The 22,665-nt window shown below is 37.8% G+C and overlaps 1 protein-coding gene across 3 annotated transcripts in view; it reads right to left on the reverse strand.

The window, feature by feature from the left end:
- Positions 1 to 22,665, reverse strand: part of CNTNAP2 (contactin associated protein 2) — a 2,034,513-nt gene that overhangs the window by 1,402,018 nt on the left and 609,830 nt on the right. For all 3 annotated transcript variants that reach the window (XM_060305187.1, XM_060305186.1, XM_060305185.1), the window contains exon 3: positions 14,701 to 14,811. In XM_060305187.1, the coding sequence (XP_060161170.1) occupies positions 14,701 to 14,811 (111 nt within the window). The remainder of the gene's footprint in view (positions 1 to 14,700; positions 14,812 to 22,665) is intronic.

The following is a 22,665-nucleotide window of genomic DNA, read 5'->3' on the forward strand; positions in this document are numbered from 1 at the left end:
CCACCTGCCGATGCAGGGGACACGGGTTTGTGCCCCGGTCCGGGAAGATCCCACATGCCGTGGAGCGGCTGGGCCCGTGAGCCATGGCCGCTGAGCCTGAGCGTCCGGAGCCTGTGCTCTGCAACGGGAGAGGCCACAACAGTGAGAGGTAAGAGTACCGCAAAAAAAAAAAAAAAAAAAAAAAGTAGAAAAGAATGGTAGGGGGATATTCCTGTGAATTGAGAACAAAGTGAACCTCAAATCTTGATGAATCCAATACACAGAAATAGAATAATCACAGAGTTTTAGATTTTAGTCTCACTGAGAAATCTATTTGAATTTAAATGGTTGGCATTCCAGAAGCTGATTTACATGTTCCAGGCTGTTAATAAAACATCTTGCCTCTCTATCTCTCCTTAGTGAATCCTTGCCACTTTATTGATAAATTGCTAAGGAGAACTGATTATTTCCAAATGTATGTCGTATCAATAGGAAGGAAGGTTCCAAAGTTCTCACAATAAATCGATATGAAAGTACAACAAAAGACCAGCATCCTGGGCTTCCCTGGTGGTGCAGTGGTTGAGAGTCCGCCCGCCGATGCAGGGGACACGGCTTCGTGCCCCGGTCCGGGAAGATCCCACATGCCGCGGAGCGGCTGGGCCCGTGAGCCATGGTCTCTGAGCCTGCGCGTCCGGAGCCTGTGCTCCGCAACGGGAGAGGCCACAACAGTGAGAGGCCCGCGTACCGCAAAAAAAAAAAAAAAAAAAAAGACCAACATCCTTTCTCTCCGTCTTTCTCTGAAGAGTACGCCTTGTCTCTCCGAGTGCTCACCCCCAACGCCGCAAGAGGCACAGTGGGTCCTGGTGCGCGTCTGTGGGCTTGCCCACTCACACTTCTCCTCTTTATGAACCACAGGAAGCTGGGCTATAGACTAAGGAACCCCAGACCAAATCATGTAGATCAGGCAGTATTTTTACTGGAGTTGCAGCATTGGACATACCCAACAAGCATCCCCAAGATGGGTCCCTGGGGTGTCTCCTCCCAAGTCTGACTGCAAGTGTTTGAGAGTCAGGCACTCACTCCTGGGGAAGAGGTTAGGCGGCTTGCTGGTTATACAGTCTCTCTCTTCCTCATGCCTGATGCCTAGGTAGTGCTAGCCTTTTCAGTATAAGACCAATAAACACTGTTTGTTGTTGAAAATACAACTATTTGCTTTCTAATTTCTCTTTCAATTGTGGAAATTCAAATACAACAGTTCGCATTGAAACCCGAAGGCATTTTGTGCTTCTCTGAAATTCTCTTTAGAAAATTATCTTCCGTCATCCATGATTAAGTCTTGAATTTTATGTCGAGAAGCTAGATAATAATAATTTTGAAACAATTGGTCAAATAGCTTTTGATTTCCTTATGCCAATACCTGGTATACAGAAGTTGGGGGAAAAAACAGAACCAATTCCCTTGGCAGTCTCTACAGGTTTCCAGAAAGTATGATCATTTGATGATCACAGCAAAATGAAAGGCAAGATGTAATACTGCTGAAACCTTCACTTGGAATGGAAGAAACAATTCAGGGATTGAGAATGATCATACAGGGGGATATTGTTATTATTAATCCCAGGTTATTCCCATGTCATACCAAACAGAGATCCAGTTTATGGCACATCCAGCACATCGCAGACATTTTCCATTTTGTGGTTGAGTTTTATCTCAGTTATTCATTTCCTTCCCCTTTGTACAGACTTATGGCTTTTTCTCCATGTTAGTGACTTTAAAAATATTGCTTCTGTCAGTTTCTAGCATATTGATGCACACCAGTAGTTTTTTCTTATTTCAATTCTTTTCTGGGAGACAGAATGTTGGTCTCATTGTTTTGTTCCAATCTTTGGCTGTTCTCACATATATAATATTTCAAGTGAAGTAATATCTTTTTTGCCTACCGCTTCATACCATCCAAATAGAGAAACAAGACTGAAGGAATGTAGATTTTTGGCTAGGCTTTGAGTGTAGGGGGAGAAATGGGGGGGGGGTGTATGTTTTACAACTATATTATTATATGTAAATATTTAAAACAATGTCTTTACTACTCTTGGATTATGTAAGACAAAGATAATATGCATGCAAAGAAATCACACAGTCATTATATACTCAGAAATAAAATAGAGAAATGTGTCCGTTTATTTTCTAAGACACCAGTGGGAAAAATTTAACTATGTTCTAAAACCAGCTCAAATAGTATTCCAATTTTTCCTAAAGAGAAGCTCACATAGACAGGGAAGACATGTGGAGAAGAGAACAGTAAGTGATTCTGAAATCAGAAGAGGCTGTTCCAAATGCTCAGATCTGCTTTCTGTTAGCTGTAGCCATGGGCAGGAATATAAACTTTCTTGAATTGAAGTTTTCTTATCCATAAAACTGAGTTTTATTCCTGCTAACTTCTTTCCTAGGGTTTTTGTAGGAAAGAGATAACGTATACATGCCAGCGTTTTTTTCTATCTGTATTTCATCTCTGCTAGGCACCGTCCTAGATGCTGGGTACCCACAGATGCAGGAGACGTAGGGCTTATGTTCCACTCACACCCCTTCTTGTGGGCTCAGAGAAACAACTCTACGGTCCAATACCGTATACTAACTTCTGAGATAGAAAATAACATGGCGCACTTCGGAAGACAGACAGACACCTCATTTAGCCACCAGTAACAACTTTTTGACAACTACTGAAGGACAAGCAACTTAAAAATGTTGATGCTGTGGATGAAGAACGATCTATATAATAAAAAATCTGGAGGCCAGTAGGAGCTGCTGATAACTTAATACAGTTTGAACCTAAGATGTGGATAGATTGGGGTGGGGGCATTGCTGACACCCTCTGGTTTTCTGGCCTCCCTGGGACGCAGGGAGGTTGTTGTGGGTTGCCTGCCCTTCCACGGTGAGGAAGGGGTCATGATTTCTACCCTATGTGTTCCTCCTGTTGGAACTATTCAAAGCACAATTTAATCATCCTCTTTCTGGGAACTCTATTTGGAACGCATGGCCTTATCCAAACGTAAACTGAAGAGACTCTAACGACCACTTATGAATCTGTAATATCACAGAAACACATAGACCACATGTGCTCAGGCACAAACCTTCTAATACAAAACAATTCACCCTGTAGGCAGAACACTCTACCTGGCGGCAGACGTCTGGTGACGTGGAGGCGGCAGGTAAACTTCAGACGAGGACCCTCTAACTGGAATAAAATAGCATTGCCCACTGATTTCAAAGTGGAAAACAGATACGAAGGAAGTAAGTTCCAGAAGCTACTGAGGGACAAAACAAAGCAACATAAAAACATACAACTCGAATGCCTTACATTGCTAAGAAAATAAAAACAGCTAAGAAAAAGTAAAAGTGACCCTGGGGTAAAAACCAGAGGAATAAAGCTTTCTACAATTTGTGTTTACATTTTAATGTTAAAGAGGCAAGAACGATGAAAGTAGACTGTCTTGAATGTCATGGTTATTGTCAGCAATGTGCATGTCAAACATACATCTCGGTTTTAAAGCGAGGGTTTGAGTAAACAGTGCAGATGTGGATGGCTTATTTGCAGAGTATAGGAAGGGCAGTACGCTAACAGAAGCTGGACTGCTTTGAATTGTTATTAGTGACAATATTTTTAGAATTCGTTTTGCAAGGCATGAGTATAAAAGAGAGGGTGATTCTAATTTTTTTATTCTTCCCGAAGAAAATTGGGCGGAAAAAGTCATTAATTTGCTAAAGGTATTAAGGCAAGGGCCTATTCATTCTGATGAGAATGACCTAACCAGGTTGCTAATAGAGCCATTACTAGATTAAATCCTCCCAATTGTCTTGGAAATAATTTGGCCTGTTTTTCCTCTTATTGAAGGAAATAAGGGAGAAGAGGCAAATAGGTAAAAAGCATGGAACTTTCTCTAATCATAGGAGAGTAGATATTGAAAAATGATGAAGAGTCACTCGTCTGGTGTAGAAGGAAGGTAATTATAGGGTTTGAAGTATATTTTTCACATGTGTGGTTGTTTGTGCCCTAACCTTGTTGAATGCATGGGTCTTGTGCAGTGTCCCTCACTGGGCAGTAACCTTCCTATGATCAGTTGATGTGAGTTCCCCACACAGCAACTTGTATACATGCCGAGCTCATTTCTGGCCTTTGTTTCTTCCCAGAGGCTACAGTGTTGCAAATAGGACACAGAGTGTATTCTTTATGGGCCAAACACAAGGACTGATAGAACACGGACTGTCACCCAGAGGCACCTGTTACCAGGTGGATGCAGCAGCTAAAACTGAAAGCCTCATCTGTGAAAGAAATATCCTGAAATAAGAAGGGCATGCTTTACCAAATCAACATCATTACCCTGATGGCACCTATTCCACAATTTTGAAAACACTGGAAGATACCAATGGGAACATTTCTCAGTTGTTCTGTATGTACATTCTAAAAAACGGATACTTATAATTGTTTATTTAGAAATGATGATAATAATGTTTGCTATGGTCACTTATTCTCTATTACTGTCTGGACTCCAGTTGGCTACAACAGTGACTAAATAACTTGTGAAATATTTTTTTTTGAAACTGAAAAATGTTAGCAAATACCCACTTCTGATTTAACAAATCATCTCAACAGAGAAGCAGTAAGCCTCTGAAGTTTAAAGTGGATACAAATCTATGCAATAAATATGATTCAGTACATCTGTTCAGAAAATATTCTTTGAGAGTTGAACATGTCCATAGTACTGTGTTAAAGTGCTTTGAGATTGTGTGAAGAATTCTATTTTTAAGATGAATATTTCTGATATGGTACAAATCATTCACATAAATTCTCCACCATCTTGGCAGAAATGTGGAAAATATTAAAGCCTCTCTTTGAATAAAATTAGCAAATAGCAAAGGAATAATTAAACATTTAATATCTAAGCATATATTCTGGAATGGTTTAGAAAGAAAAATTCAACTTGCAAAAACTTTATTTCAAAAATGATTTCTCCCAGATATCTTAGCTACTTTCAAAGTTGTTTAGTCGGAAGTATCTCTGTGCCCAGAGGATGAAATAGTCCAGACTATGAGAATCTGTAGTGGCTCATTAAGTTCAAGACCAGGGAATCTGATCTTGGCTACATGGTGAGGGTGTTCAGAGATGACAAGGTCCTAGGGATCATCTCGTCCAAGTTTCTCATTACAGAAGTGACATAACTAGGGAAATTAAACAAAGGGAGGAAGTAACCCAAGATCTCTCCAAGGGTAGAAGGGAAATCTAGTTCCTCCAACTCCATAGCAGCATATCCAAAATGACATATTTAATCAGTATATCTTCTCAAAATGAATAATTATTTAGCTATATTTCTTTGCTCATTCAGATGTCAAGACTTCCCACCCCATATGTCCTAAACTTTATAAGGCAAGTACCAAACAGCATGGTTTTCAATAATGTGTGTAAAGCGAAATTACAAAGCGCATTATCTCAATTGATTATTCACATATCATTTTAGACAATCAGCTATTAATACTGTGATATAAAGAGAGTGTTCGAAAATTAACATCCTAGAGCCATTTCAAAGATGGAAGCAGGGGTTAATATAACAGCATTGATTCTCATCCAGCTTATGATTTTGTCAGTGGCAAATATCTTGCTATGAACATGACAAGATAGCAACTTCCTAAAAATAATTAACCAAAATTTCTTTACTTCAAATGCCCCAGATCTAAAAACTCCCTTTCTCCAATTAAACCTATCTGCTAAACCAAAAATCATCATCCATCATATTATCATCAAAGAGGCTTTAAAAGCAATATTGTTAGAAACACAGTAGTGAACTCATTGGACACAACCGTACTTCTAAGCATATTAAACAAACCCTGCTTAAAACCATTGATGTGCAGAATGTTTGGCTAGATTTTATAAGAGCTTCTTTCAAAGTGAAAGTGTGTTCTACTGGCTCTAGAGATGTTCCACGATAAAGAGGCTCTCTTTGGTTCCCCTAGAGAGGACCACCAAACAATATTTGCCTGGCTGATTTAACTGTGGAAACGTTGTGTATATATGTGTTGTGTGTGTTCATAGCTTGTATTCACATCACACACCTTGAGAAACAGTGCTCTATGGGAAATGCTACAAAACCCAGCATAGATTTCCATGGGGAACACAAAAGAAGGTATTACAATTCCAACATTTTAAAATTTGATGCCAAGCAGAAACATAGTAATATTATTTGCAAATTAAAAAGGCATGCCTAAACAAACTTGTGAGTTATTCCCCAGTAAATATGCTTCCAGCATTTTTTTGAAATGATCAATGATACAAGTACCAATGATACAAATGTATCCTGTATTGCACAATTTAATTTTGTAAAGCTCCTGGTGAAGCCAGAATTTTGATTTACATTTGAGAATTAAAATTAAAAAATAAATAAATTAAAACTTAGAATGTTAGTTAGATGGCAACTCTCATTCAATTGTAAAGGTGAATACAAAGACCTACTGATAGCTTTGGAAGAAATCATTTAAAATACATTTTTAAAAATAGTCAAAATTGAAATAGATGAAGGGAAAAATGGTAGTTTTTATTCTCCCTAAAGTCCAGAACAATTTTTTTTGGCTTTTCTGAGTATCATAAAATTAATAAATATATATTAGATTGGATTCTATAAGATCTAATTCAAATGACATAATTATAATAAGAAGAACAAAATAACATTTGAAAATCAGTGACAAAAATTCATTTGAATTGAAAGGAGTTTGAAGTGAAAGAGTAGGGGCACATTTAAGTAAATAGCAGTCCAAAATTTATGTAAAATATCATGAAAAATGTTTAAATGTTATTTTATTGATCTTTCGATTATTATGATATTTTTATGTTACATGATGATAGAGGAAAAACACATTGGAAAATACACAAATTCTAGCAATCACTTTTTAGGGAGGCATTGCTTTTGTGATGAGAAGAATATTTCATTCAATCCATGTTTTAAAATATTAAGATCTGTGGTGTTGTTTTAGGAGTTGAGAGTAATTGATGAGAAAGAGACTAATATTTATTTATTTATTTATTTATTTATTTTATTTTTTTTTTTTAGCCCGCTGTACAATTTCTTTTTGAGACTAATATTTAAATGTAATACAGTTCGTGTCAATTATTTCATTTAACCTTCACAATAGCTCTGCAAAATTGTATAATCGATTCCATTTCAGAATATAAACAGGGGTACCATACCTGCAGGATTACCCTGGTGTAATTATTAATAGCACTGTCACTCTCAAAAGTGCCTGGTTTGGATGATAAGTCATATAACCATAACCATAGAAATCAGGAAGCTGAGATGCAGAAAGTCAAAATAATTGACTAATACCATCCTCATCCTTGGTTGATTCCATATTGGAACCTAATTATGCATGCATACTGTCATTCTCTTTCCACTGCTTAGCACTGCATGAGAAGTGGCTAAATCATCAGGGCTTTGCAGGAGAGTCATTCGAAGATGAAGAAGTATAACCAGTCCAAACAGGAACGTCAAATACTCTGAAATGCTATACTAGAAAAACAGTTCTCTGCATTTTTCTGCTCCTAAGGATTTGCTCTTAAAAGGCAAATGTAACACTTTGACCAATGAATTCATACTAAAGTGACAATGGATTACCAGTGAGTGGATTAAGAGAAATACAGAATAAGTGGTAGAGGCTAGAGAAGGAAAATAGTGGAATGGAAGTTGCCAAAGGGGACAGAAGCTCACTGATTGGGAACTTTGATCTATTTCATAATTTAAGCCTTGAAGTTATAGTCTAAGGGAGGAGCTTCCTAATAAAGGTTAAAGACACTACCTGATCGGGCAGATACTGATGGCCAGGCCTGGGCAATGGAAAACAGAGGAATGGATCAGGGGCTGGAGAGAGCCGAAGAGCACCAGCCGGAAGCATTAATGGCACAAAGAAAGACAAAGTTCTCAAGGAAGCATTGTAATTGCCTTCCCAGTTCATAGTGTATCAGCTACGCTATGTTCTGGGTTTAACTAGTTGTGACAGATCCTTTCACTATTTAAGTTAGAAAGAGGAGAAAGAATAGAAAGAAGAAAAGGAGGGGCATTACAAACGTAACTAAGGGACAAGAGGACTGACGCTGCAATAGAGGAGAGAAAATTTTGCTTTCCGGAGTGGCAGGAACAGATCTCTGAAGAGCAGAGGGAGGTATGACGACTGGCTGAGCCACCTAGGAGCTGCAAGAGGCGGTCCAACATGTGTAAGTGTATAAGTGTGAACTGGAGAAGAGGCTGGCATTACGCTAATTACTAAAGCTCTCTCTTGGCCAACAGGAAGAAGAAAAATGACTAAAGCAATGACTGGACCGAGCCTAGGCATCAAGGCATGGTAGCAATGATTAACTTCAGAGGTATATTTTAAGGAAAGGAAAGGACTACAGTTCTTTTTAAGATACAAGTGTGGGGACTTCCCTGGTGGCGCAGTGGTCGAGAGTCCACCTGCCGATGCAGGGGATGCGGGTTCGGGCCCTGGTCCGGGAAGATCCCACATGCCGCGGAGCGGCTGGGCCCGTGAGCCGTGGTCGCTGAGCCTGCGCGTCTGGAGCCTGTGCTCCGCAACGGGAGAGGCCACAGCAGTGAGAGGCCTGTGTACCGCAAAAAAAAAAAAAAAAAAAAAAGATAATCAAATTTTCATTTTTGCATGATTATTCTGCTATCTTTGGGGAGAGCTGATCATATGAGTATGAAGCAGAATAAGGAAATCAAACATAAATTTATTCTTATTTATTTCTTAAGTAAGAAAATGGCATTAAAATGGAAAAGAAGATTAAATTAAGGTCTAAAAACAGATACTGTTATAGGCTGGATTGTGTTCTCTCAAAATTCAGATCTTGAAGCCCTAACCCTCCAGTTACCTAAGAATATGACTGTATCTGGAAACAGGGCCTTTAAAGAGGTGATTAAGGCGTACATTGTGTGAGTATGTCACAGAGAGCTGTAGAGACGAAACGAAGACCCAGAGACCAGACTCAACACCCACCCTATAATGGCTTCCTGTATGATCACCTGATTCTCCTTTCTGTGCAATTATAACATTCAAAAGTAATCTACTTGGGGCTTCCCTGGTGGCGCGGTGGTTGGGAGTCCACCTGCCGATGCAGGGGACACGGGTTCGTGCCCTGGTCCGGGAGGATCCCACATGCCTCAGAGTGGTTGGGCCCTTGAGCCATGGCCGCTGAGCCTGCGCTTCTGGCGCCTGTGCTCCGCAACGGGAGAGGCCAGAGCAGTGAGAGGCCCACGTACCGCAAAAAAAAAAAAAAAAAAGATACAAGTGTGGACATTAAGTGACCTGCGCCAGCGGCCTTTCCAGATGTCTCGTATATACGTATTCCTCCCAGAAGAGTGATCATCACTTCTATGACCTACAAACGTAATCTGTTCTCCCTGCTGGAGGAAACAAAGGATACAAAAGCACAAAACAACACCACTACAAGTCTCTGCCCTGGGTTTAAGAGAGAAGACAACAGGTTCCTAAAACAGGAGGAATTATCCAAGAAGCAAACCCGAAAACAAAAAGTCTGAGGAGCAGCAAGCAGTGAAGTATCTACTAAGTAAAAGTAAGTGGCAAGAGGGTGAAAGAAACTTGACTCAAACTTTCCATCTCGTTGTAGGTTCTATCTCTGGGTTAATTCAAATGCGGCACTGATAATGCTTCATGTTTTTTAATCAGGAATTCTTTGGTAAATAGGAAGACAGATTTACTAAAATTAGCTCAGGCCCGAGGAGGTGATGATTAGAATTAGAAGGGTAAGTTTCACAGGCTCAAGCAGAAGTACAGCCAGAGGTGATGGCACACAGGCAGCAGAATAGGGATGAGACCAGAGACTTTGTCCATCCTTTACGTGGACGTATGTGGCCTCAAGCCTTCACTTCTTCTCCAGCAGCTGCTTCACTCCTCTCTGTCTTATTTACATGCGGCCTATCGTGCTCTACCCAGTAGTCCTCTTGGCTCCTAAGTTTATGTCGCATAAATGAAACAGAGATTCTGATGACATCAGTTGAGATCGCGGGTTCTCTCTCATCACCTGTGGCTAGTGGGGGGAAGAGAGGACCATGTGGTAGAATGACTGTCCCTTTGGGGCAGTAGAGAGAGGATGACTTCTACAAAAGGCACGTGGAGTAGAAAGTTGAGAGTTTGGCAGGAGAAATGATTGGCATTTCTGACTTATTCTATCTATCAAGGTTGTTGTGGCGATTAAGGGACACTTAGAACATGTGTGAAAGCATTTTATAATCTGTAAAATACTATGTAAATGTCAGGTGGTGGATACCTTCCACAAAACTCTCAAAGGGCTCATCATATCTGTGCTACCCTTTGGAAAGAGTAATCCATCTCATTGCTATTGACTCAGAATGACACAAGACTGGGAAAGCTCCAATGCACTAAGAATGGGAAGATAAATTCAGAACACAGATCACAGGAGGTAGGTACTGTTTTAAAACAAACAAACAAAAATGAAAACAAAAACAAAACCCTTAAAGCAGTAGGCTCCAAAAGACTTGATAGAATTACAAGTGGATTTTTTCATTTAAACATCACATTTCCTCCCAGTTTTGTCATGTTCTGGTCCCTGACATCAAGGTTGTAGCAGATGGATTTGTACTGCGGGGACCCAAAAGCTAAACTCCATTCTATAAATGTGTGTCAATCTGTTGTCTGAATGTACATTTGCATTTATATTTTGCTTTTCTATGTATTCATAAATCTATCACTCCAAAATGTATTCGAAGAATATCATTTAAATAAATGATAAAAACTTGAAACAATGTTTATCAACATAATATTCAACTGAATTTGTTCTTTTCCGTATTTGTATAATTAGCAAGTTACATTCTTTTCTCCTTCTCTGGCAGGATAACATCTTCCTGCTTTCAGATGGTTATGTGGTGTACGTATCAGATGATTCTTGCCAATAGTCAAGTAAAAAAAAAATCACTAGCATTTCTTTCTTCCCTGACATATACCTTACTTTCTTCTCCCTTTCGAATTCTCTGCTTTATTTTTATGATATATAATTTAAGGTATATATTTATTTTTAAGATATGTAATTTTGTGCTGCACTAAAAACAAAACAAAACAATTCTCACCCAAGGCTGGTCATTAGCCATTTATACCTTAGCATGAATCTCAGTCAACATGGCTCCTCTTCCAAGGGCATTTGCATATAAACTTTATAACGGAATAAAAAAGCTTCGGGGCTTCCCTGGTGGCGCAGTGGTTGAGAGTCTGCCTGCCGATGCAGGGGACACGGGTTCGTGCCCCAGTCCGGGAAGATCCCACATGCCGTGGAGTGGCTGGGCCCGTGAGCCATGGCTGCTGAGCCTGCGCATCCGGAGCCTGTGCTCCGCAACGGGAGAGGCCACAACATTGAGAGGCCCGCGTACCGCAAAAAAAAAAAAAGCAAAAAAAAGCTTCGTTTTTTTTTTTTTTTTTTTAATTGAAATAACCATATGTGGAGTTCTTTTTGGTTTTTCCTTGTAGAGGAAATAACCCTCCTCTCTGATGCTGGCTACCTTGACCCATACTGAGGTTACTAACCTCAACCAGGGTTAAGCTAGCCCTGTGCATGGGTGTCTTGTATGTACACGCAGAGGCAGGGCAGTGTGAGGAGTGGAGACGTGGCCATTTGTGTGACAGTCCCAAGCACGTAGATAGTGTGGGGTGGGCTGGGTGAGGAAGTTATAGGCAACTATGCACATACACCACTGAGAAGCAAAAGGGGTCTTTGGGAGAGAAAAAATAAGTAACTAAACCTTCCCGCATAACAAATATTGATAAAATGGACCATAGGCAAGCATAAATCTATAACTATAGCACAGACAATGCTTTTTCCCAATGAACTACAACATCAGGTTTTTACCCTAACACATGATAATGCATTGTATCAACAGTCAAAGATACAATTGTATCAAAAGTCAAATAAGCTTCCAGTCAAACAACTAAGAAACCATAAATTGTATTTTATAATCATTTGCCTTCAAAACAACTCTCTTATTGGAAATGCATTGTATTTGTACCTCTATCTATGTACACATATGTATAGGTATAGATGTATACATTCTATAAACTATAAAGAAACTTATTATAAAGAAAGTGAAAACATTCCCCAAATCCCACCCTGCAGGTTTAAAGAAAGTTAACATTTTAGAAGTTTAATTTCACTCTACATATACGAGTAGATAAATAGATAAATAGCTCTAAATAATTCAAAGTGACAACTTGTACTATTTTAAAATGAAAAAATATTTTAACATAACTTCACTAGAATGAGGACAACAAAAAAACTGTTGATGTTTCTTCATAAAATATATTAATTCCTAAAAAATAAATAAATAAATAAATCTGCACTTAAAGTTATGCATCTAGTGGCCTCCTGTTCTGAAAAGTTGGGGGCAGGAGGAAAAGCACATATCTAATCCCATAGTTTGGTATTTTTACCTTCTTGCATCTGTAACATTTATACTCTGTTCTACAACTGTAATTCCTAAATTATCTAGTCACAGTCTTACATTTAAATGAATTCACTGCTCAGTATACATCATTGGACCATGGTTTCTTTCTTTCTTTCTTTTTTTCACTCATCTCACTGTTGGTTGGATTGTTTCATTTGTATTCCCGAAGAGGCTGTACGCTTGACATAACTTGCTCAAATTCACTGGGTATAAAATTCATCAGTCATATTTTCACACAAAACTTTCTAAAGAAATACTTTGAGACTGCTTCCTTTCATTAAAGTTGTTTTCAATCTCTCAATATCATGACACTTCCTTTAGGGAATATCACATCCCCTTGACATCTGGGGATCTATGTATTATTTCTTTTCCCTTTTATATTTTGTTCCACATTTATTAGTGCTAGGCTGGCCTGCATCCTAATTATGATTTTGGGTATGGGAAGTTCTTTGTTTCATGTTTTTCTATCTATATTCTTTTTTTTTTTTTTTTTTTGGTTTGGACTTAGTGACTTTTATGGAAAAGGAATATTTTCAAATTTTCATTACTTTGACATGTTTAAGGAAAATTTTTGAAAACTTATAGTTACTCACCAGGTCTCTCACGCCCATAGCCTGATGAATATCACATGATGAAATAAGCGGAACTACGCAGATACAGAGAACAGACTGGTGGCTCCCAGAGGCGGGGGTGGGGTGGGGAGGGGTTAAGTGAAATGAGTGAAGGGGGTCAAAAGGTACAAATTTCCAGTTATGAAATAAGTAAATCATGAGGATGTAATACGCAGCATGGTGACTACAGTTAACAATAACGCACTACATATTTGAAAGTTACTAAGAGACGAGATCTTAAAATCCTCATTGCAAGAAAAAAAGTTTGTAACTGTGTATAGTGACAGATGTTAACCAGACTTACTGTGGTGATCATTTTGCAATACATACATGTATACACGTATGAAATCGTTATGTTGTACACCTGAAACTAATATACTGTTATGTCAATTATACCTCAATTTTAAAAAAAAGAGTTCACCGTAAAAAATAAAGCAGCTGATGAATACTACTTTTAAATCAAAGCTGTATATGTATTTAAAATTTATTTCCTCTAACTCTGTCAGTATATCTCTTTCACCAATTTTTTTTTTTTTTTTACTGATTAAGGTAGCTTCACACTTGTGTGAATTTCTGTATATATTCTTCTACTTTTTCTTTACATGTTTTCGTCTCCTTTTGATCTTTCTGAATCTCTCTGGTATTTTTTTCTCTCTTTTCTGATATTTTTTTCTTTCTTCCCCTCTTCATTTTTCTTCCCCTTTTGGGTTTTTCCCTGTTCTCTTTTTTTTCACCTTTGTTTACATTTTTTCCCTCCCTCCTTTTCCTTCCTTCTTTATTTTTTCACATTTTTTTTCCTGAATTGGTTGTGATTTAAGCTTAGTATTTCCTGTTTTACTGAAAAAAATTATGGTCTTTGTTAGCTGATACATATTTATCCAAGAAAATATTGTTTCTTTCCAAGCTGTCGTTCATTGATATTTATATCAGCATTCCTTTGAAGCAAAAGAGGTTTAAGTTTCTGTTCTTAATCATCTTCTTTTATTCTCTATCAATTGCTGTCTACTTTGAAATCATCATTTACTAATTAATACCATGTCTTTAAAGTCCAAAAGTCAAATTTTAGCTGCAAATGTACACAAATTTTTACATGGCTTTAGTAACAAAGCTAAATTCTGTGTGCTGGGGGATAAATTGCAAAGGGTCCTGTTTTTTCATCCTGCATTTTCAATAGAAACCAAGTGTGTACATTAATAAAAAGGGAAAAAAGCAGTTAATACAAAGTATTCTTTTTTGTGCATGGTACACATATTTGGAACCAATTCTTTTTTAACTTCTTTCTAAATGATTTTCTGATTAACAAGACTTTCCTTAACTCAGAATTTTTATGTCATTTTGAATTCATTATCATAAGCAACTCCAAAAATCCTTCCTCTTTAATTTACCGTCTCTTATTTCTAGCCCATTTTTTTCTATATCACTCCACAATAGTGGCTACAAAAGGGGTTTATAGTAAGCGTCTATGTCTCTGTTAACAAAAGCGGGGAGAATGATTTTGGGTGACAGCTAATAGCTGTTGTACAATAAAATATACTTTAGAAATGCAGTTGTAAATATAACACGTTCTCCTTTAATACATTTGTCGACAAATGAAATAAACGTCGCCTTACCCCCTCGCTTGTTGATCTTGGCATAGCCAGGAGAATAGCTCCCCGACATAGAGGAGGAGCTGCTGAAAGCTACATGGGGGAGTCCAGACACAAGTGGCTCGTCACATTTTTCTGAAAAGACAAGAGAGAGAGATTCAATAAAGATCTTTAAATATTCATTGGATAAAATGATTTGTTAAAATAATCATTGAATATAGTACAAAATTTAAAATCTATCTAGCAAATGATTGGAATTTCGGTAACTCAACTATGATCATTCTATAAGCCACAGGCACAGTTTAAACCACCTTCTGATACTCCAGAGTTACAACCATGATAGAGTGCTTCATTCTGAGGGGCCTCAACACAGGCCTGCTATCTCAGAATCACGAATAACATTGCGGTTGTTTATTTCCCAAGCTTTGGCATCTCCTAAAAATCTTCAGTTATTTATTCATTATAGGGATTCGGGGTTAGAAACATGGAGACTGAAGGAGGGAAGACCAGGAGGAATAATATCCAAACTAAAAGATCAGGAAAGAGGTGTCAGTCAGAGAATACAAGATAATCACCAACACGAAAAGCACTGCTGTCTAAAAAAATTAATCAGTTCCCATCATACTTGACTAATCACAACTGCACTGGAACCAGGTGTTCCCTCAGTTCTACTCCTCGCTTGGCTTCTACACTGCCATTAACTTTCTTTCCCTCCTTCTTTACTACTGCTGACTCTCCCATTCCACTTTGAGGGACTGTTCCTAATGTCTAAATGTTAAAAGGCCCAGGACTCCACTCTTGGGGTTCTTTTCAGTCTCCTCTCACTCTCTGGGAGACTGCACCAAGGTCCATGTCTTCTCAGACTGGAATATCCCAAATCCTGCCACCTCATGTCACCTGGTCATCTGGTCCAAGAAGCCATCCGCGATCACTGCTGTGAAAGACTGAATAGCCTTCCTCCTTCCTCCCTTGCTATAGTCCTTCTTCACACAGTAGCCAAAGGGACAGTTTTAAAAATATAGGTGGGTAAGGTGGCTCCTGCGTTCAAAATATCCCCTGGCTCCTGTTCTCAGTCACTTGGAATGAAGTGCAACGTCCTCCAATGGCCCACAGCGGTCCCTGCACTGATCACATCTTCCAGCATCCTTGTGCTTTGCTGTCCAGCCACCCTTTCCTTCTAACTGCAACAACAGACCTGCTCCTGCCCTGGCCTTCGCTGTTACTCTTCCAGCGACCACAAGCCTCGTCCCTCACCTCCCCCAGGCTCTGCTCAATGTTATCTCTCACAATGCAGACAAGCTTTCCTAGTCCACCCAGCTCCACGAATACCGCACTGCCCTCACTCTCTGTACCCACTTCCAGCTTTATTTTCCTTCACAGCATTTAGAGCCACCTGACACGTTGTGTTTTCACTCATTCCGTTGTTGGGTAGCCTTTCTCTCCCACTCGATTGGAAGCTCTATGGAAATAAAGTTTTTGATAGTTTGCTTAATACTTACTTTCCAGTGATCTGAACAGTACCTGGCACTTGGCACACACTCTCACAACATTTGTAGAAGGAAGGAAGGAAGGAAGGGAGAGAGGGGGGATAAATGAACGAAAAACAACAACTAGACCCAACAGACTCAGAGTCTTAAAGCATGATGCTGAAATACAATATGGTGCAACACCTAACTTTTAGAGAGATGGTCTTAAATCCCCAACAAGTGTTTACACGTGTTCAGTATTCTGTTTAATATGATACAGAACTACACTGTATGCTCTAGAATGGCTGCTCTCTCAGATACTCATAAACAGGAAAAACAACTAGCAGTAGAAGGAATGAACTAGTTTTCTTGAAAAGTCGCTCAAGTGGACTGAAGTCTCCAATGATACTGGGGAGATGAATTATTATTCATTATCTCACCACTCAAGCGTGTACAAAACTGAAGTTAAAATGAACACATCCATCCTTGTAAATCATAGTTAGATTTCTTATTTTTCTTAGTTCTGCTGCAAGTGCCTCTGAAAAATATGCATGTGTATGAATACAGTCCCTGGAAAGTTAAATGTAAAAGAATGAAATGATGAACATAAAATTTATTTTAAAAGTATCAATTCACAAAGTAAGAATCCACAGTGAAGGATTTCATATTAATTGTCTAAAAATTTACTGTTCAGTTTAGATGCCACTGAGCACACATATAAAACCTTGATTTCCTAACTTCTGACTCAGTCTAACTTTGTACAGTCTTTTGATGTAAATTCTGCATTTAACTTTAAGGAGTAATCGTTACTTCAAAAGTTTCCATTATATTAAGAATATGCTAATGTTTTTAGCATATTTTTATTTTATTCATTCATATAAAATAAGAATCTATGACATATAGACACTACTACATACAAAATAAATAACCAATAACCAACAAGGACCTACTTTATAGCACAGAGAACTATACTCAATATTTTGTAATAACCTATAAGGGAAAAGAATTGGAAAAAGAACATATATATATATTTATTTATGAATCACTTTGCTGAACACCTGAAACTAAGACAACATTGTAAATCAACTATACTTCAATAAAAAATAAAAGAAAATAAAATAATTAAAAAATAAATAAATATGTAAAAAAGAACCTGTGGTGTGTAGGTACAGGAAATGCAGCAGTACGTGAAACTGACAACATTCCTGTCCTCATATAATTTATGTTCCAGCAGAAAGTAAAAATAACTAAAACAAAAACAAACAGGTAAAAACATAAAGGTTAATTTATAGTATGAAATGGTGAAAAATACTACAGAGAGACACTGAATATGAAAGAGGGGGCAAGGAGTTTGCGGGGTGGGGTGGAGGTTGAGAGAGTTGCTGTTTTTTGCTGCCTAGTCAAGAAAAGCCCCTTTGATCAGGTGACATCTGAGTAGTAATTTGAAGGAAAAGAGGAAGTGAGCTCTGCTAGAAATCAACAGGATCGTGCCAGGAGAAGCCTTTTCTAGTTTAAACCTGCTCAATAAGGCTAGCTTATACCTGGTAATAAGGAATGACACATTTTCCAAAAGTAAGCATTCAATGCATATATAGCTACATGTTACACATGGAAAGTAATTAAAATGAAGTTGATAAATAATTAAGTGATCCATTAGCTAGTTTAAATTTAGAATTTAAATATAGCAGTCATAAAACCTGAAGATAGTTTATCCTTACTACATTTTTTTAAAAAAATTGACTTCCATAACAAATTAATCATCTTCATACCAAATTAAAATTTTTTCACTGATTTTTAAAACCCACATAAATCAAAATAACAAAATTAGAATAAAACTTGGATCAGGAAAGATAAGAGCATATAAAAGGTTATTTGCTTTTTTTAAAAAAGGTGACTATAAACTTATTATCAGAATTTAAGCATTGGCAACCTCACAATCTTCTAAACTGAGACAAAATCTATAACCATGTAATTAAGAAAAATGCTACATAACTGTATGTTCTCCTGGAAGACTTTAACCACAAATATTTCTTGAGATCTTACTCTATGCTCCGTACTGTTCTAACAAGTTTGGGCAATAAAATCTACCTATGTATCACCTATCTATCTATCTATCTATAATCTATCTACCTCCCATCCCCTCATGAGATGCAATAATATATGGACCCACATAAAGTAATTAAACATGAAACAAGAGAATAATATCACCAGTTTGTAATTCAATGCTGAATAGAATATAACCAAGTACTGAAAGTAACAAATAAATTAAAAATGCAGGGCTGTTTTTTAGGTGACTTCCTTGTCACTAGTTGCTCTGTCCTAAGTGTGTGACCTTGAGTATGCCAGTTAACCCCCTATCTACAGATGACTCACATATAATATGAAGAAATTAGCTAAGTTTCTCACAAGCCCTAAAACCCCCTAGCATTGTCAAGCACAGGAGTCCACAGCTATATCCCACAGGCCAAATCTGGCCCACTGCTTGCTTTTGTAAGTAAAGTTGTGTTGGAGAACAGCCCCACTCACTCATTTATGTATTGTATGCAGCTACATTCACATGGCAGCACAATGTCACAAAATGAGACTATACGGCCTACACCTATGGGATGCAGCAAAAGCAGTTCTAAGAGGGAAGTTTATAGCAATACAATCATACCTCAAGAAACAAGAAACATGAAACATCTCAAATAAACAACCTAACCTACCACCTAAAGCAATTAGAGAAAGAAAAACAAAAAAAACCCAAAGTTAGCAGAAGGAAAGAAGTCATAAACATCAGATCAGGAATAAATGAAAAAGAAATGAAGAAAACAATAGCAAAGATCAATAAAACTAAAAGCTGGTTCTTTGAGAAGATAAACAAAATTGATAAACCATTAGCCAGACTCATCAAGAAAAAAAGACAGAAGACTCAAATAAATAGAATAATAGAATAAAAAAGAAATAACAACTGACACTGCAGAAATACAAATTATCAGGAGCGATTACTACAAGCAACCATATGCCAATAAAATGGACAACCTGGAAGAAATGGACAAATTCTGAGAAAAGCACAACCTTCCAAGACTGAACCAGGAAGAAATAGAAAATATGAACAGACCAATCACAAGCACTGAAATTGAAACTGTGAGTAAAAATCTTCCAACAAACAAAAGCCCAGGCCCAGACGGCTTCACAGGCGAATTCTATCAAACATTTAGAGAAGAGCTAACACCTATCCTTCTCAAACTCTTCCAAAATACAGCAGAAGGAGGAACACTCCCAAACTCATTGTACGAGGTCACCATCACCCTGATACCAAAACCAGACAAAGATGTCACAAAGAAAGAAAACTACAGGCCAATATCACTGATGAACATAGATGCAAAAATCCTCAACAAAATACTAGCAAACAGAATCCAACAGCACATTAAAAGGATCATACACCATGACCAAGTGGGGTTTATTCCAGGAATGCAAGGATTCTTCAATATATGCAAATCAATCAATGTGGTACACCATATTAACAAATTGAAGAATAAAAACCATATGATCATCTCATTAGATGCAGAAAAAGCTTTGGACAAAATTCAACAACAATTTATGATAAAAACCCTCCAGAAAGTAGGCACAAAGGAAACTTACCTCAACGTAATAAAGGCCATATATGACAGACCCACAGCCATCATTCTCAATGGTGAAAAACTGAAAGCATTTCCACTAAGATCAGGAACAAAACAAGGTTGCCCACTCTCACCACTATTATTCAACATTGTTTTGGAAGTTTTAGCCACAGCAATCAGAGAAGAAAGAAAAATAAAAGGAATCCAAACTGGAAAAGAAGAAGTAAAGCTGTCATTGTTTGCAGATGACATGATACTATATATAGAGAATCCTAAAGATGCTACCAGAAGACTACTAGAGCTAATCAATGAATTTGGTAAAGTAGCAGGATACAAAATTAATGCACAGAAATCTCTTGCATCCTTATACACTAATGATGAAGAATCTGAAAGAGAAATTAAGGAAACACTCCCACTTACCACTGCAACAAAAAGAATAAAATACCTAGGAATAAACGTACCTAAGGAGACAAAAGACCTGTATGCAGAAAACTATAAGACACTGATGAAAGAAATTAAAGACAATACCAACAGATGGAGAGATATACCATGTTCTTGGATTGGAAGAATCAACATTGTGAAAATGACTGTACTGCCCAAAGCAATCTACAGATTCAATGCAATCCCTATCAAACTACCAGTGGCATTTTTCACAGAACTAGAACAAAAAATGTCACAATTTGTATGGAAACAAAAAATACCCCAAATAGCCAAAGCAATCTTGAGAAAGAAAAATGGAGCTGGAGGAATCAGGATAGCTGACTTCAGACTATACTACAAAGCTACAGTCATCAAGACAGTATGTTACTGGCACAAAAACAGAAATATAGATCAATGGAACAGGATAGAAAGCCCAGAGATAAACCCATGCACATATGGTCACCTTATTTTTCATAAAGGAGTCAAGAATATACAAGGGAGAAAAGACAGCTTCTTCAATAAGCGGTGCTGGGAAAACTGGACAGCTACATGTAAAACAATGAATTTAGAACACTCCCTAACACTACACACAAAAATAAACTCAAAATGGATTAAAGACCTAAATGTAAGGCCGGGCACTATAGAACTCTTAGAGGAAAACATAGGCAGAACACTCTATGACATACATCACAGCAAGATCCTTTTTGACCCACCTCCTAGAGGAATGGAAATAAAAACAAAAATAAACAAATGGGACCTAGTGAAACTTAAAAGCTTTTGCACAGCAAGGGAAACCATAAACAAGACGAAAAGACAACCCTCAGAACAGGAGAAAGTGTCTGCAAATGAAGCAACTGACAAAGGACTAATCTCCAAAATTTACAAGCAGCTCATGCAGCTCAATATGAAAAAAACAAACAACCCAACCCCCAAATGGGCAGAGGACCTAAACAGACATTTTCCAAAGAAGATATACAGATTGCCAACAAACACATGAAAGGATGCTCGACATCACTAATCATTAGAGAAATGCAAATCAAAACTACAATGAGGTATCACTGCACACCAGTCAGAATGGCCATCATCAAAAAATCTACAAACAATAAATGCTGGTGAGGGTGTGGAGAAAAGCGAACCCTCTTGCACTGTTGGTGGGAATGTAAAGTGATACAGCCACTATGGAGAACAGTATGGAGGTTCCTTAAAAAACTAAAAATAGAACTACCACATGACCCAGCAATCCCACTATTGGGCATATGCCCTGAGAAAACCATAATTCAAAATGAGTCATGTACCACAATGTCCATTGCAGCTCTATTTACAATAGCCAGGACATGGAAGCAACGTAACTGTCCATCATCAGATGAATGGATAAAGAAGATGTGGCACATATATACAATGGAATATTACCAGCCATAAAGAGAAATGAAATTGAGTTATTTGTGAGGTGGATGGACCTAGAGTCTGTCATACAGAATGAAGTCAGAAAGAGAAAAACAAATACCATATGCTAACACATATATATGGAATCTAAAGAAACAAAAAAAAATGGTTATGAAAATCTAGGGGCAGGACGGTAATAAAGACCCAGACCTACTAGAGAATGGACTTGAGGACATGGGGAGGGGGAAGGGTAAGCTGTGACAAAGTGAGAGAATTGCATGGACATACATACACTACCAAATGTAAAAAATAATCGATAGCTAGTGGGAAGCAGCCTCATAGCACAGGGAGATCAGCTCGGTGCTTTGTGACCACCTAGAGGGGTGGGAGGGAGATGCAAGAGGGAAGAGATATGGAGATATATGTATATGTATAGCTGATTCACTTTGTTATAAAGTAGAAACTAACACACTATTGTAAAGCAATTATGCTCCAATAAAGATGTTAAAAAAAAAAGACTATATGGCCTCCAAAGCGAAAGTATTTACTATCTGACCTTTACAGGAAAAGTTTTCCAACCTCTGGTTTAGTATAATAAATATTCTATGTATCCACGAAGAAGAAAGATTAATGATCAATTATGGTAACAGGTAACATACAAATAATGAATCCGACCTGAAGAACTGAGGGCATGTAGAAGAAGAGGGTTGAGGACACTGTAGAGAAAGGAAAGCTTAGGCAAAATCACGGAGAGACTACAACGGGGATGAAATTTCCTGGAGAAGGCTGTCGCTGCACTCCACGTGTGCCCATATTGCCAGACTGACTATGATGATGAACTATCTATTTTTATCTCCAACTGTAATAATAGTTATTACACATTCTATCTTCCAAAGAGACAGCTTGCTTGTTGTTCTAGAACACCTGTCTCAACATTCTGCAGACATTAAATATAAGGAAATCAAGTTAGAATTTTTATAGTAGTAGTAGTAGTAGTAGTAGTAGTAGTAGTAGTAGAGAGAGAGAATGCTAGCATTTGAAATAATTTAGTATTGTATTTTCCCATACTAGGATGTCTTCCAAAACTACAGCCACACAGTTATGGCAAACATTCAGTC

The sequence above is a fragment of the Globicephala melas genome, chromosome 9, assembly GCF_963455315.2.
Source record: "Globicephala melas chromosome 9, mGloMel1.2, whole genome shotgun sequence".
Lineage (NCBI taxonomy): Eukaryota > Metazoa > Chordata > Mammalia > Artiodactyla > Delphinidae > Globicephala > Globicephala melas.